Source organism: Balaenoptera physalus, assembly GCF_965194825.1.
Source record: "Balaenoptera physalus genome assembly, chromosome: 10".
NCBI classification, from domain to species: Eukaryota; Metazoa; Chordata; class Mammalia; order Artiodactyla; family Balaenopteridae; genus Balaenoptera; species Balaenoptera physalus.
Window position 1 is genome coordinate 68085385 of NC_138889.1, and position 13181 is coordinate 68098565.

Below are 13181 nucleotides of genomic sequence, written 5' to 3' on the forward strand. Positions count from 1 at the left end.
TTGACACCTGAATTTCAAAGTATAGAGGAAGAGATTAAGGGAGTTATGCACAGATGATTTGGGGCATTCAGACAATGAGTTAAACGTGCAAGGTGTTTGAGGCTGTGATTCCCATCTATAGGAGTCCAACCGCAGAGTCTCACCAGATGGTATAATGGTTAGGCTGATGGTATAATGGTTAGGCTGATGGTAGAGTTTGGAGAGTATGAAAACCACACAAATTCAAGTTCTGGGAATGAGCTGGGGGTGAGCTGGAGCTACAGCCAAGCATTATCTTGTGCAGAGTCCTGAAGGGAAGGCAGAGACAACAGGCCATTCTTAGATGGGGAAGGGGGTTGCTAATTCCCAGACTTCAATTTAAATACAGAGACCGTGTGCCCACAAGCAGACAGGTGTGTGTCCTGGGGAACATCCCCCTGACTACTGAGAGGGTGTTCTGTGGTCATGTGCTGTGGGTCCCAAGCCTCAAATCCCCACTCATTGACCCTCTTCACTCCAGTCCAGAGAGGAGTGACTGGGGGACTCTAAGCCCAAGGTCCCCAGGCACCCCAAGACTCCACACCAGCCCCACTCCGGGCCCAGGCATGGGGACAAGACATCTCCCCACTTCCTGTCACAACAGCTCCATTTCCAATCCTGAGTGCACGTGCTCTGGGTCTAGGGGCTAGCTCGCACTCATGCTAATTTTCAAAGTGCTTGGGTTTGTCTCTCTCCTTTCTAGAAACCCATTTCAGAAAGAAGGAACCGGCTGTTAGCTGTAAGGGGACCTGCTGTCAGACTCCAGCTTGCTTAGGGATGACTGACCACACAGGAGTTAAAAATTGTAGGGGAGGGGGGAGTTCCCTGGTGGCCTAGCGGTTAGGATTCTGGGCTTTCACTGCCACGGCCCAGGTTCAATCTCTGGTCAGGGAACTAACATCCGGCGTGTGGTGCACCAAAAAAAAAAAAAAATTCCTGGGGGGGCGGGAATTGAACCTCCAGCTGGAGTGGGGAGGCAGGTGGGGCAAAGGCTGTATGCTACAGCATCAGTGGGGGCCGCAATGTCCTTCCATGCCCGGAGCACTCATTTTCCAGCCACTACATACTCCTGGACCTATTTTTGCCCCGTTTCCAGACCATATGCTATGATTTCAGTTCACTCAGTTAGTAGAAGGCCCGGGGGCACTTTGGTTTGAAAATTGAATGTATTTGCTGAGACTCTGCTAAAACACTCTCAGAAGCAGAACCCCCTTCTTATTGTCTCCTGGGTGAGATTTTTGGCTTCTGTAGTTCAGGAGACAGTAAAAGGAGACAGATGAATTGGTTATTTGGAGGCTGCCATGCCCATCTTGGATGGGCGTGTGTGCGTTGTGGAACAATTACCCAGAGGAGGGTGTTAGTAGGGGTTGGGGGGATGAAGCGCAGACCCCAAACACCTCTGGGTTTCCGAAAATGCTCAAGTAATCCCCACCCGCCAGTGTCAGAGTACCCGTGGAGGTAACCCACAGCTCTGGGCCCAGGGCTCTCCAAAGCGTTCAGGTCTGAATGATTGGAGGGAAGGGCAGATTGGAGGAGAGGAGGAGAAAGGACTCAGGATGTCCGCCCCTGGTGGCAGAAGCATGGAGAAGAGACCGGTGCTGCTGCTGGGGGATGGGGGAGGGGCGGCGGCGGTTGTGTTGGCGCTACTAGTTGGTGTTCTCACCGACTCGCTCGATGCAAGGTTGCCACAAACCTTCCATTTGTCAAAAGCACAATATTTGCTAAGTGCAATAAAGCGGAGCGCAATAAAATGAGATATGTTTGTATTTATGTTTTAGCGTAAAAATAAATTTACCAATATTTACTGTACGGATTAAGTCATCCTTACTCGACATTTTTGTCAGGTGTCCATGTCATGTGTCATAGAAGAAATGTCCTCAGGGAAGAGAGGGGATTCTACTACATAGGGGAGGGGTGACAGTGGCACCCTCACAGTTCCAGTTACCTTCAAGTGGATCACAAGGTATTACGAATTACCTGTAGCCCAGGTGGTAGACAGATTATATCATCTAACTAGCATTTAACTAATTCTCACAAAAGGGACAAGTAGCTTGAAAAGATTCCTGCAAAGAAATCCATAGATTGAAAACACAGTTGGCCCTCTGTATCCATGGGTTCTGCATCTGCAGATTCAACCAACTGAGGATGGAAAATATATATTTTTTTAAATTCCAGAACGTTCCAAAAAAGCAGAACTTGAATTTGCAGTGTGCCTGGCAACTATTTACATAGTATTTATTTATATATTGTATTAGGTATTATAAGTAATCTAGAGATGATTTAAAGTATACAGGAGGATGTACATAGGTTATATGCAGATACTATGCCATTTTATATAAGGGACTTGAGTATCCATGGATTTTAGTATCTGCGGGGGTCTTGGAAGGGACACTGTAATATGGATAGTGCAAGCAAAAGCAAACTCAGAAAAATGGCAGAGCTAACAATTTCCTGCTATTCATATGAGATCCATTATGATGATATCTCTGATACGGAAGTCTACCAGAAAAAAGTTCAAATGTATAAAAAAACCACTCAAAATACGGATTTACATCACTATAGTTAACAACCAGCCTAGGGGGATATTGCACTTTGAGGTATTAGCTAATAATTATATAAATATGCCATCATGATCAGCAAGATACGTACATTCTATACACCCAGAGCATGAAGACAAATCTCTATGATTTTTTTCCAAGTCATGCGATACTTAGTTGTGTATTTTTGTGAACTATTATTAAATGTAATAAACATGTTTAGAAATCTCTTTTGAGTAAAATCTCTTTTATTTAATAGTAAAAGGCAAAATGTCAGTCAATATATTGGAAAAAACCCACTGTTCTATTTGCCATGATTAAAGTGACTGAATTGGTACAGAGAGAAGATGGCAACACATAAAAATGCATTCTGTTGAAAGACACACAGAAAACGTCGAAGATTTGGAAAAACGGTTTAGAACATATTATGTGTTGTGGAAGTTGGCTTATGGTTGGATGCTAGTTGCTAATATGTTTTACTTTAAGTCTTTTCAGTGATGGCATTCATAAAGAAATACTTCTTGTGATCTACTAAAGAAAAGATGTGTTTATAATGTGAATGATATATCTAGTATAACATGCTGTGGTTTTTTCTTTTTTCTTTTTTAAAGAGAGTGGTTGCTTGAGGATAAACAGCTAGTTTTTTTTTTTAATTAATTCATTAATTAATTAATGGCTGTGTTGGGTCTTCGTTTCTGTGCAAGGGCTTTCTCTAGTTGTGGCAAGCGGGGGCCACTCTTCATCGCGGTGCGCGGGCCTCTCACTATCGCAGCCTCTCTTGTTGCGGAGCACAGGCTCCAGACGCGCAAGCTCAGTAATTGTGGCTCATGGGCCCAGCTGTTCCGCGGCATGTGGGATCTTCCCAGACCAGGGCTCGAACCCGTGTCCCCTGCATTGGCAGGCAGATTCTCAACCACTGCGTCACCAGGGAAGCCCCACGCTGTGGTTTTTATGTGTAAGAGTAAATACCAATGCAGTGGCTACCCAGACTGGAATACAAAACTGGGGTTGGGGGCAGGGAGGGACTCCATATGAGTCACACAAGGTATCCCTTCAGGGATAGGTGATATTTTAGCAATGAATGTAACTGTGCTTTAAAATAATCATGTTATGGGGAAATCACTTTGAAAATTGATGCTGTAACTGTTTCCATTATCATGTGATTTTAATGCCAAAATGAAGTGTGTCAGTTTCAACTATATAGACTGTCATAGCCACTGTCTTCAAAATTAAGAAGTACACTTTTTAAACCTATATTACATTCTTCCAAATAAAGAGTTTCTGTAGTTAAAAAAAAATCCCATTGTTAAAAATATCTGCAGGAACAACTGATTAAAATGAAACTGCTCATAAAACACTGAGCAGCTTAAACTGGTTTTGCTTCCTTAAATAGGTTGTTGAAACAGCCCCAGCTTAAACTGGTTTTGCCTCCCTAAATAGGTTGATTAATCAAACCTTGAGTTATTTTACAGAAACAGCAGTGCAAGGTGGGAGCCATCTCTTCAGGATGACCCCCAACTGAGAATCTTCAGTCTACAGAACTCACAGAATCAAAAGGTTGCCACTGGAACTCTTAACAAAGCAAAGGGAGAAGTCCTTCAATAAGGAAAATCTGGCTTCCAGTAGCATGAGTAGTTTATATGTTCTGATTCAAAGCTAGCCAGTCAGCTTCCAAGTTTGAAATTCCCCTAACCTCTTAAATTTCACCCCAACCCTGGATCAAGGAGACAGATTTGAAGAGCTTTGCTTCCTGTCTCCTTGCTGGTCAACCTCGCAATAAAGCTTTTTCTCCCTCAAAATCAGTGCCATATTATTGGCTCCTATGCACATCAGGCAGTGAACCTTTGCTTGATAACAAAACCATCATTGGGAATGTGGGCTTCATGGACAAAGAAGAGTTTTCTGGGGGAATTTCACATTTGCAAACTTGGTAGATGGGATTTAAGCAGTGAGAATTGTGATTTAATAAGTGTAGTGAAAGAACTTTTTTTTTTTTTAATGTGGACCATTTTTAAAGTCTTTATGAATTTGTTACAATATTGCTTCTGTTTTATGTTTTGGTTTTTTGGCCTGGAGGCATGTGGGATCTTAGCTCCCACACCTGGGATGGAACCCACACCCCCTGCATTGGAAGGCGAAGTCTTCACCACTGGGCCGCCAGGGAAGACCCAGAACTTTTTTATTTGGGTGTATTTATCTTGGTGAGGTTTTTGGTTTTGTTTTGCAATTAACAGCCATTAGGACTAAGTATTGACATTAACTGAACTTAAAAGCGTACTTTCTAGTCATAAAATATTAAACTAAGATTGAAATCATTTTTAATCATGTTGCTCTCAAACAGATTTTTGCTAATAACTTTAAAGTGAAGGGAAAAAGGTATAATGTACCATTCATTAAAATTGAAATAATTTAAGATTATTGTTTCATCTTTACCAAATCCTGTAAAGACTTTTAGCATGCCTTATAATACATAATGTATTTATATAGTTACATGTGCATATAACTTACAAATAAATTATAAATATCAGGCTAGGACATAGAAGGAATAAAACAGTGCACGAATGAGACAATGTGAAAGCAGTTGGCACCATCAGGACACTAATGAATAGTTTCGTTTCCCCCTTGGTGACTAACTGGTGTGAGATATGAAAGGGAGAAGGAGTCGAGGATAGCTCTCAAGTGTGGCTTGGGGGAGTGGGTGGTGGTGCTGTCACCCAGAAGGCTGGAAATGTTACCTAATGAAATTTGGGTCCACTTGACAAACTACTGACACCAGGTTGTGGTGAAGGAAAGTGCAGCATTTGTTGCAAGGCCAAGCAAGGAGTACTGGTGGCTAAATCTCGAAAGACCCGGAACTCCTCGATGGATTTCAGGGAAGGGTTTTTAAAGACAGGGAGAGGGTAACAGGGTGGGTGATCAGTTCCTGGACATTCTTCTGATGGGTGGTGAGATAATTGGGAGTCAACATCATCAACCTTCTGGTTCCAATTGTCTGGGGCCTATGTGCTTGTTGACCAGCATGCAGTTAATGCCTTGCACCTGATGGAGGTTTCAGTATCTGCAAAACAGCTCAAGCATTTGGCTCAGAATATTATCTATAGCCCTCGAAGAGGAACTAAAGGTCCTTGACTTTGTTTTATAGCTAAACTATTATTATTTTTGTCTTACTTGACTGTTTTCCTTTGCTTCTGCATTTTCTCACTTCTCTGATTAAATTTGGAACTCAGGAAAGGCCTAGGATGCTCAAGTTTTTCTACAAACAAGAGGCAGGTGGAGGACAGGGAGGGTGGGAGGAGGCTGGCCCTAGAAGGCCTTATAGGGTCCTGCTTGGTTACAGAAACACAGCAACAGGAGTAGGTTCTGGCACGTTCCTGGAAGGAAATTAGGAGTTTGAGTTTGGACACATTTCCTCGGGCCTAGGAACCTCTAGTGGAGATGTGTCCAGTTGGTTGGATACGCCATCTGCAGCTCTGGAGCATTCTGGGCTGGCGAGGAGATTCCAGAGTCATTAGCAGGCAGGAGGTTTTAACATGGGAGTGGGTGAGATCCCCAGAAGGGGCAGGCAGCCCAGCGGTGGAACCCCAGAGAACACCACCACAATGAAAAGCCAGGCCCTGGAGGCTGAGAAGCTGCAGTCATTAAGGTGTTTAGAAAATCTGGAGAGAGAAAGGGGTGGTGGTTGCAGGCGCTGACTCTGGAAACTGTACTCCACGGATTGCAGGAAGGAAGGTGTGCTCAGCAGGTTCAAAGGCTGGGGAGAAGCGACTACGGGAGGCTACACAGCACCCACTGGCTTCGGCAACTAAGAGGTCAGTCCGGACTTGGAGGGGCGGGTGTGTAAGCCAGAGCACAGGGTTGGAGAAGAGAGAGTGTCAGTTCAGCTCCAGGGAGTAAGTCACCTGTTTGGGGGCGCTGACCCCAGAATCTCTCCTTGGGACAAGTCCCGGCAGGGGGGGAGGTTTGGGAAGATCCGAACATCGTGAGGAGCGCTTTGGGGCCCGGGGGTGACCGCGGAGGCGAGGTCCGAGGAGCCGCGCTGGACCTGACCCCCGGCTGCGGCGGGCGCGCTTCCGGCCGAGGGACAGGGCGGCGGCAGCTGCGCCCCGGGCGCTCTCAAGTTTCCTTTCCTGTTGGCCGCGCGGCCCTGCGCTTCAGGTAGCGGCGGCCCGGCCGGGTGGGTGGGCGGCGGACAGGGCAGACCTCCGCGGCGGCGGCTCGGCCCGCGCCCCTCTGCCGCTGGCTCCTCGCCCCTCCTCTGCTCCGCGCCCAGGTAGGTCACCGGCTGGGGCGGTGCGAGACCCCCGGGATTCTCCCCTGCGGAAGCGGCCCTTTTCCTCCCGCCCGGCGGCCCGGGAGCTCCGGGATGGCGCGCCACAGCACCGCGCCCTGGGACCGCCGGCCCCCGCCCCTGGCGCGGGGCGCACCGCCGGCTCCCGCCCAGCGCCCGCCGTGGGGTGAGGCCTGGCCCGGGCTCCGCGGGCCGGCGGCAGGGCGGGGCAGCCCTTCTGCGGCGCTTGCTGTGCGCCCTGCCCCGCGCCGCCACCTGCGCTCCAGACTGCGGGCCGCCCCCTTCGACCCACTGCATGGCCCTGTCCCCTGAAGCCGGTGAGTGCGCGCGACGCTGCGCTGCTGACCTTGGGCCCACGGCTCGCGGCCCCCGGCGGCCCACAGTGGGAGTCGAGCGCCCCGGGGTCGGAATCTCGGCCCTGGGCTTCCCTGCCCGCTAAGGCGGCGGCTCCGATCCCGGGCTCGTCCCCTGCCTGGGCCCTGGCCTGTGCTCCTGTCCCAGTCCCTGCGGTGGCCTGGACTCCAGAGGCCTCAGGTGAGCCCGCCACATCTCGGCTCCCTGGCGACCGACACTGGATTCGAAAGGTTTAGATAAATTACGGGACCCGGGACTTGCCGCCACTTAAGCGCCCGGACCACTTTCTAGTGCTTGAGGACTGGCCAGATACCAAGGGCTGAGGACTTCCACCTGGAGGCAGGGGGATGGACAGGATGGCAGAGTGATGGGGTCATTGGAGGCCTTCATCCTTACCTCTTTGGCTCTTTCCTGGCAAGGGAGGTAGGTGTACTGCATCTGGCAGTCTGCTTTGTGCCCTTGAACTTCCTGGTAGCTGCTTTGCCAGTGGAACTGCTTGACTTGGCTGGCAGAGGCCTCTGGGGTGAGTTCTGAGAGGCCCTGGAGTAGGAGAGGCTTGCTAACTAGAGTGTCACTTACACTAACTGTTAGGTCCTTGTATGTGGCTGGAAGCTTGGTGATGACAAATTAGCAAAGGAGCTGAGTGAAGAAAGCTGGAAGCACTAGTAGGAATTCCAGCATGGTCCTGAGCCCTTGTTGGCTATCCCCCTGGATGTGGTGACCAACATTTGGCCATCTTTAGGGGGGAGTTGGCTGCAGCTGGAACCCTCATGGGAGAAATTCCTCCCCTGGCTGTGAAGCATCAGTGTTGAGTGGTAGTCAAGCCATAGGGCCAGGCACACAGAGCCCCTGTCAGCACTCACCTTCTGGAGTGTTAACAGCAGGTTTGGAGTAGTTAGCCTGACCTGGCTGCAACTCTGGTGGCAACTCTGAGGGGCCGGCTTACTCTGAAGATGCCGGGTTCGGGGCTGCGCTGTCTAAGAATCATGGGACTTACATGGGTGGTTTGCTGGGAGACTCTGGGACCTCTGAGCCCCACCCTCAGCCCAACCTTGGCTCTTTGGAGATCCTCAGTAAGGAGTGAGCGGCTCTCGGCAAGGTCAGGAAGCTCTTGGAGAGATGAGGCCTGTTTTCCTTGTCCTCACACTAGGTGAATCACTCTTCAGATGGCTTTGAAATTAATCCCTGGTTTTGAAAATATAATGGGCAGATAAAATGTAGCCTTAGGGTTAAGCAGGGAGAAGATCTTCTCTCCCTGAAAGCTACTCATTGGCCTCCCTGGTTCTTCCCCCCAAATATTAATCCTTTATTTCTTCTGTGTGCTGCTGCATATCTAGGACAGGAGATCATGGCTTTGGACTCTGATCTAGGAGGGGCTAGGGCCCAAGAGGATGGGCTCAAGGCTGGGGTGCTGGCCATGCAAAGGCAGCAAGAAGTATTACTCATAGAGGAGAAGGATCTTTTTCCTGATCTGGTTTCACATTTGAACATGGTTGCCTTCTCCTTGCACCCAAATAGGAGTTGAGAGAGTACTTGTCACATAATAGTGTTCGGTAAATAACGTTGAGTGAAAGGATTCGGTGTCTACATGAAAGGTCATGTTCATTTTCCCAGCTGGACTTTCTCGCATCTGGTATCAGGATGATAATGAGTCAAGAGATAATACTTATAAAGCACATATTATGTGCCAGGTACTATTCTATGCACTTTACACATGCTAACTAATTTAATTGTCATGGCAACCTATGAGACTGGCACTGTTATTATCCCCATTTCAGAGGGAATAAAACTGAGCCAGAGAAATTAGTAACTTGCCCAAGGTCATGCAACTTAGTGGTGGGGCAGGAGTCCAACCTGGGTAGTCTGGCTTGAATCCATATTCTTAACCACACACCGAACTGACTCTTGACACTGGCATAGATAGATTCACCACTTAGCTCATTGACTCATTCATTATGTTATGCGTTCATTCATTCAACAAGTATTTCTTGATACCTGCTATATTCCAGGCATGGGGATACAATAGTGAATGAGGTGGGCAAGGTCAGTCATGGAGGTGATATATAGTGGGCAAAGCCCCTTTGCCCAACCCCTCTTTGAGTCATGCACACCTCAGAAATGAGAAGGAAAATGGGCCCCTATAGGCAACCCCATAGCATCCTTTTGGGGAGGGGAGAGTCGTATCTTTTTGGATGAGTCATAATTTGATTCCAGCCTTTCCAGTTTGTTGGGGTTTTGTAAGGGACACTTAAGTGATAACAGTGAATGCAGTCTGATTTGGCACAATAACTTTATGTCCTTGAACCTAATAAATATTGTAGGTCTTTATCTCATGGCAACGAAAAAAAAAAAGTGAATGCAGTCTGGTCTCCTGGGCGGGAGGTGCAGGCCTGGGTCTGGTTATCATAGATTGTCTTTTTTTTTAAAGTCTATTTTTAAAAATTGAGATATAGTTGATGTACAATATTATATAAGTTACAGGTATGCAATATAGTGATTCATAATTTTTAAAGGTTATACTCCATTTATAGTTATTATAAGTTATTGGCTGTATTCCCTGTGTTGTACCATATGTCCTTGTAGCTTATTTATTTTATACATAATAGTTTGTACCTCTAAATCCCCTACCCCTATCTTGCCCCTCCCACTTCCCTCTCCCTATTGGTATCCACTAGTTTGTCCTATATATCTGTGAGTCTGTTTCCTTTTTGTTATATTCATTTGTATTTTTTAGATTCCACATATAAATAATATTATACAGTATTTGTCTTTTTCTGTCTGACTTATTTCATTTAGCATAATACCCTCCAAGTCCATCCATGTTGTTGCAAATGGCAAAATTTCATTTTTTCTTATGGCTGAGTAGTATTCCATTGTATATATGTGCCACATCTTCTCTATCCATTCATCTGTTGATGGACACTTGGGTTGCTTCCATATCTTGGCAATTGTAAATAATGCTGCTGTGAACGTTGGGGTGCATCTATCTTTTCGAATTAGTGTTTTCATTTTTTCAGATATATACCCAGGAGTGGAATTGCTGGGTCATATGGTAGTTCTGTGTTTAGCTTTTTGAGAAACTGCCATACCATTTTCCACAGTGGCTGCACAAATTTACATTCCCACCAACAGTGTACGAGGGTTCCCTTTTCTCCACATCCTCGCCAGCATTTGTTATTTGTGGTGGTCTTTTTGATGACAGCTGTTCTAACAGGTGGGAGGTGATATCTCATTGTGATTTTAATCTGCATTTCTCTGATTAATGATATTGAGCATCTTTTCATGTGCCTGTTGGCCATCTGTATGTCTTCTTTGTAAAAATGTCTCTTCAGGTCTTCTGCCCGTTTTTTAATCAGGTTGTTTGTGTTTTTGATGTTGAGTTTATGAGCTGTTTATATTGATATTTTGGATAGTAATCCCTTATCAGTTATATCATTAACAATATTTTCTTCCATTCAGTAGTATCATAGATTGTCTTAACGTTCCTTCAAAAGGGAAAAGGCTTTGCGTTTGGGACCAGTGCTCCTCCATCCAGGGGGACTTCTGGGCCACGAGGAGCAGAGACAGGTTAGGCTCAAGGTGGATTTGTTAGGTCCTGAGCAAAGGTTGCCCTCCCAAAACAGAGCCACAGTTTCCTCCTAAACTGTTCTGGAGGGTCTTGTATCCCTACAGCGGGACCCTTGGCCATTGTCCCAGCCTGTGTCATCTTAGTGGGTCTGCTGCCCATCTCTGTCTGGACATGATGGAGTAGATCTCACACTGGTCACTGGGGCCCAGGAAGGCAGCTTTCTCTAGGCTGGAAGGCTCGAAGTGCAAGGCATTTTCCGAAGCCTATGCCCAGGATATTAATGGGTATTTTTCCCTATGGTGGCAATGGTGGGAGGGTCAAATAAGTGTGTTGGGTTGAACAAAGTTAAGCAGCTTTCTTGACTGGAGGACTTCTCAGATGTTTAGGACCTGCTAGTAGGAATTGTGTGTGAATCCCCATAAAGGACTGTAGTATGCAGTACTGTCCAAGCCTTCTGACATTTTTGTGTTGTACAGACTACACTTTGGAAAATGCTCGTTTAGACCAAGGGTATCCACGGTCTGGTTAAAGGTGCAGGATAAGATTCCTTGGATGTGCTGGGTCCGAGTCGGTTCTCAGATGCATGGGCTAGGATGCTCCCATGGCAGCCCCATCCTACCCGCCCCCAACCCCGCCCCCCAAACACACTAGCAGAAGGAATCATTTGCCTCCCCTCCCTCTGGCAGGATAGTACTAAGGGCTCTGATTTTTTTTAAATTTTTTTTTCCGTTTTAAGGTCATTTAATTATTTAATGAATACACATTACTCTCCCTCTAGGTTGCTTGTAGCCTGCCGGTTGCACTGTTTATGAAACAGCTGTGAGGACAGGGGGGTCATAATCTCTGGGTAGCTAAACCCCAGCAGCGGCCTGGGGATCGTGTGTCAGCCCTGTAATCCTGCTCTGTACGCACAAGAATTATTATGTGGGCTCAGGAAGGTACAACCTCATGATTGGATGTGAGGAGGTGACTCAGGCCCAGGTCAGGGCTGGAGCCAGCCTCCCGGTAAACAACTGGCCCCATCCTTTCTGGGCGCTTCTCCTCAGGATTTCGACAGCACCACAGAAATAACCCTTTTGCTCATGGTTATTTCCCAGACCCACGCTGTTGGTCTAAGTCCCGGGGAAGCTGTGTGTCTGCTGTGAGCTTCCCCACAGAGGACCGTCCTTCTCCTAAACGGCAGATGAAGAGTGGAGCTTTGCGACCCGTGATGCTGTTGTGATCCACCCTGACTGCTCCGCGGGTCACTTGAGGCAGGGAGAGCGGCAGCTGTGGTGGCTGGGTGGCCGCGTCCAGCCGGCGCTCAGGAGGCTCCTGCGAGCTGGAGGCCCACGTGGGAGCCGAGAGCGGCAGTAAGAAGGGGAGGCTGGGGTAGGAGGGCTTGGGTGGGTCAGGCGGGAGGCACTGCTTCCCCGGGTGTGGATGGGTGGGCAGGCACATGTGCTCTGGCAGAGCTGGTCAGGCCGCCCTGTCACCTGTGATGTGCAGCTCTTTTCAGGGAAAAAGGGAAGGAATGAGACAGGGCACGCCCGTCTTTTCATCCTTGTCTGCTCCTGCGCTGAGAGGTCCCCTCCCCCTGAGTCTCTGTCCTTTCCAGTTCCTGGCCCTTCCCTCTTTTAGAGGGGGTGGAGAGAGGCTCATATTGGCAACTGGCCCAGAGCTCCCCCCCGCCAGTCCTGGGGTGCCCTCAGGACGGTTTGGGGGGCCCTCTGAGGGGACCAGGGCAGGCTCTGTGTGTATAGACGACTTCCCTTGGTAAGATGGTCATCAGGCCAAGCCCGAGGTGGGGTTTAAAACGGAAGCAGCACAGGTGATGGTATTGGCAGTTAGCGCTCAGCTTTCAGGAGGGGTCTGGACGTTCGAGGGAGGCTGTGGCTTATCGTCTGTGGTTTGTCAGGAAGGCTGAATGCACTATTGCATTGGGCAGCAGTTGCTTTAGTTTCCTGCTCTGAAGAGGGCTGTGAACGGGGCCAGGACGCTGCATTCTGGACACAGCAGCCATGATAACTAGCATTACCTGGGCCCTGTAGGACTCTTGGAAATTTTCCACTTCCATTTCATATTCACGGAAGAATTTCCAGCCCAGACTTTTCCTGCTCTTGCTGAGGGCTGCTCACAGATATGCAAAGCAGAGACCTCCCACCCCAGCAGCAGGCAGAACCCAGCTAGCTGCACTTACACTGACTCAGCTCAGCCTCCCGGGCAGCACGCAGCCCTTGGCCGAAGTGAGTCACCTGGGTGGCATCCTCAGGATCAGCCATGGAGACTCCAGTGCCAGGTTCAGGTCTGTGTCATGGGTTCTAACTGTGGAAGTCTGGCAAGAGCAAGGAACAGCATCATTTGTATAAGGAGGGGATTTAAGAGGCACTGTGCTGCCTTTCTGGAGGGGTCATGATGCTATGAAAATGTTCCTGTT

General features: G+C 48.1%; 1 protein-coding gene and 1 long non-coding RNA gene across 8 annotated transcripts in view; one reads left to right on the forward strand and one right to left on the reverse strand.

The window, feature by feature from the left end:
- Positions 1-3092: 3092 nt before the first annotated feature.
- On the reverse strand, positions 3093-11691 carry LOC309668400. Its single transcript, XR_014268209.1, has 2 exons — positions 7594-11691; positions 3093-6211 (listed from the first exon to the last, which is right to left on the reverse strand). It is a non-coding gene; the product is annotated as an uncharacterized lncRNA (long non-coding RNA).
- Positions 6217-13181, forward strand: part of AMPD3 (adenosine monophosphate deaminase 3) — a 42565-nt gene continuing 35600 nt past the window's right edge. Inside the window, exon 1 of one of the 7 annotated variants that reach the window (XM_082478121.1) lies at positions 6217-6364. Coding sequence is in view for 3 of the 7 variants with exons in the window: in XM_082478122.1 (XP_082334248.1) it covers positions 13025-13049 (25 nt within the window). In the remaining 4 variants the exon portion in view is untranslated. Of the gene's footprint in view, positions 6365-6422; positions 6446-6470; positions 6826-6888; positions 7161-11893; positions 12118-12928; positions 13050-13181 lie in introns of those variants that run through there. The other 6 variants (XM_082478120.1, XM_082478119.1, XM_082478117.1 and 3 more) reach the window with 6 other exon arrangements.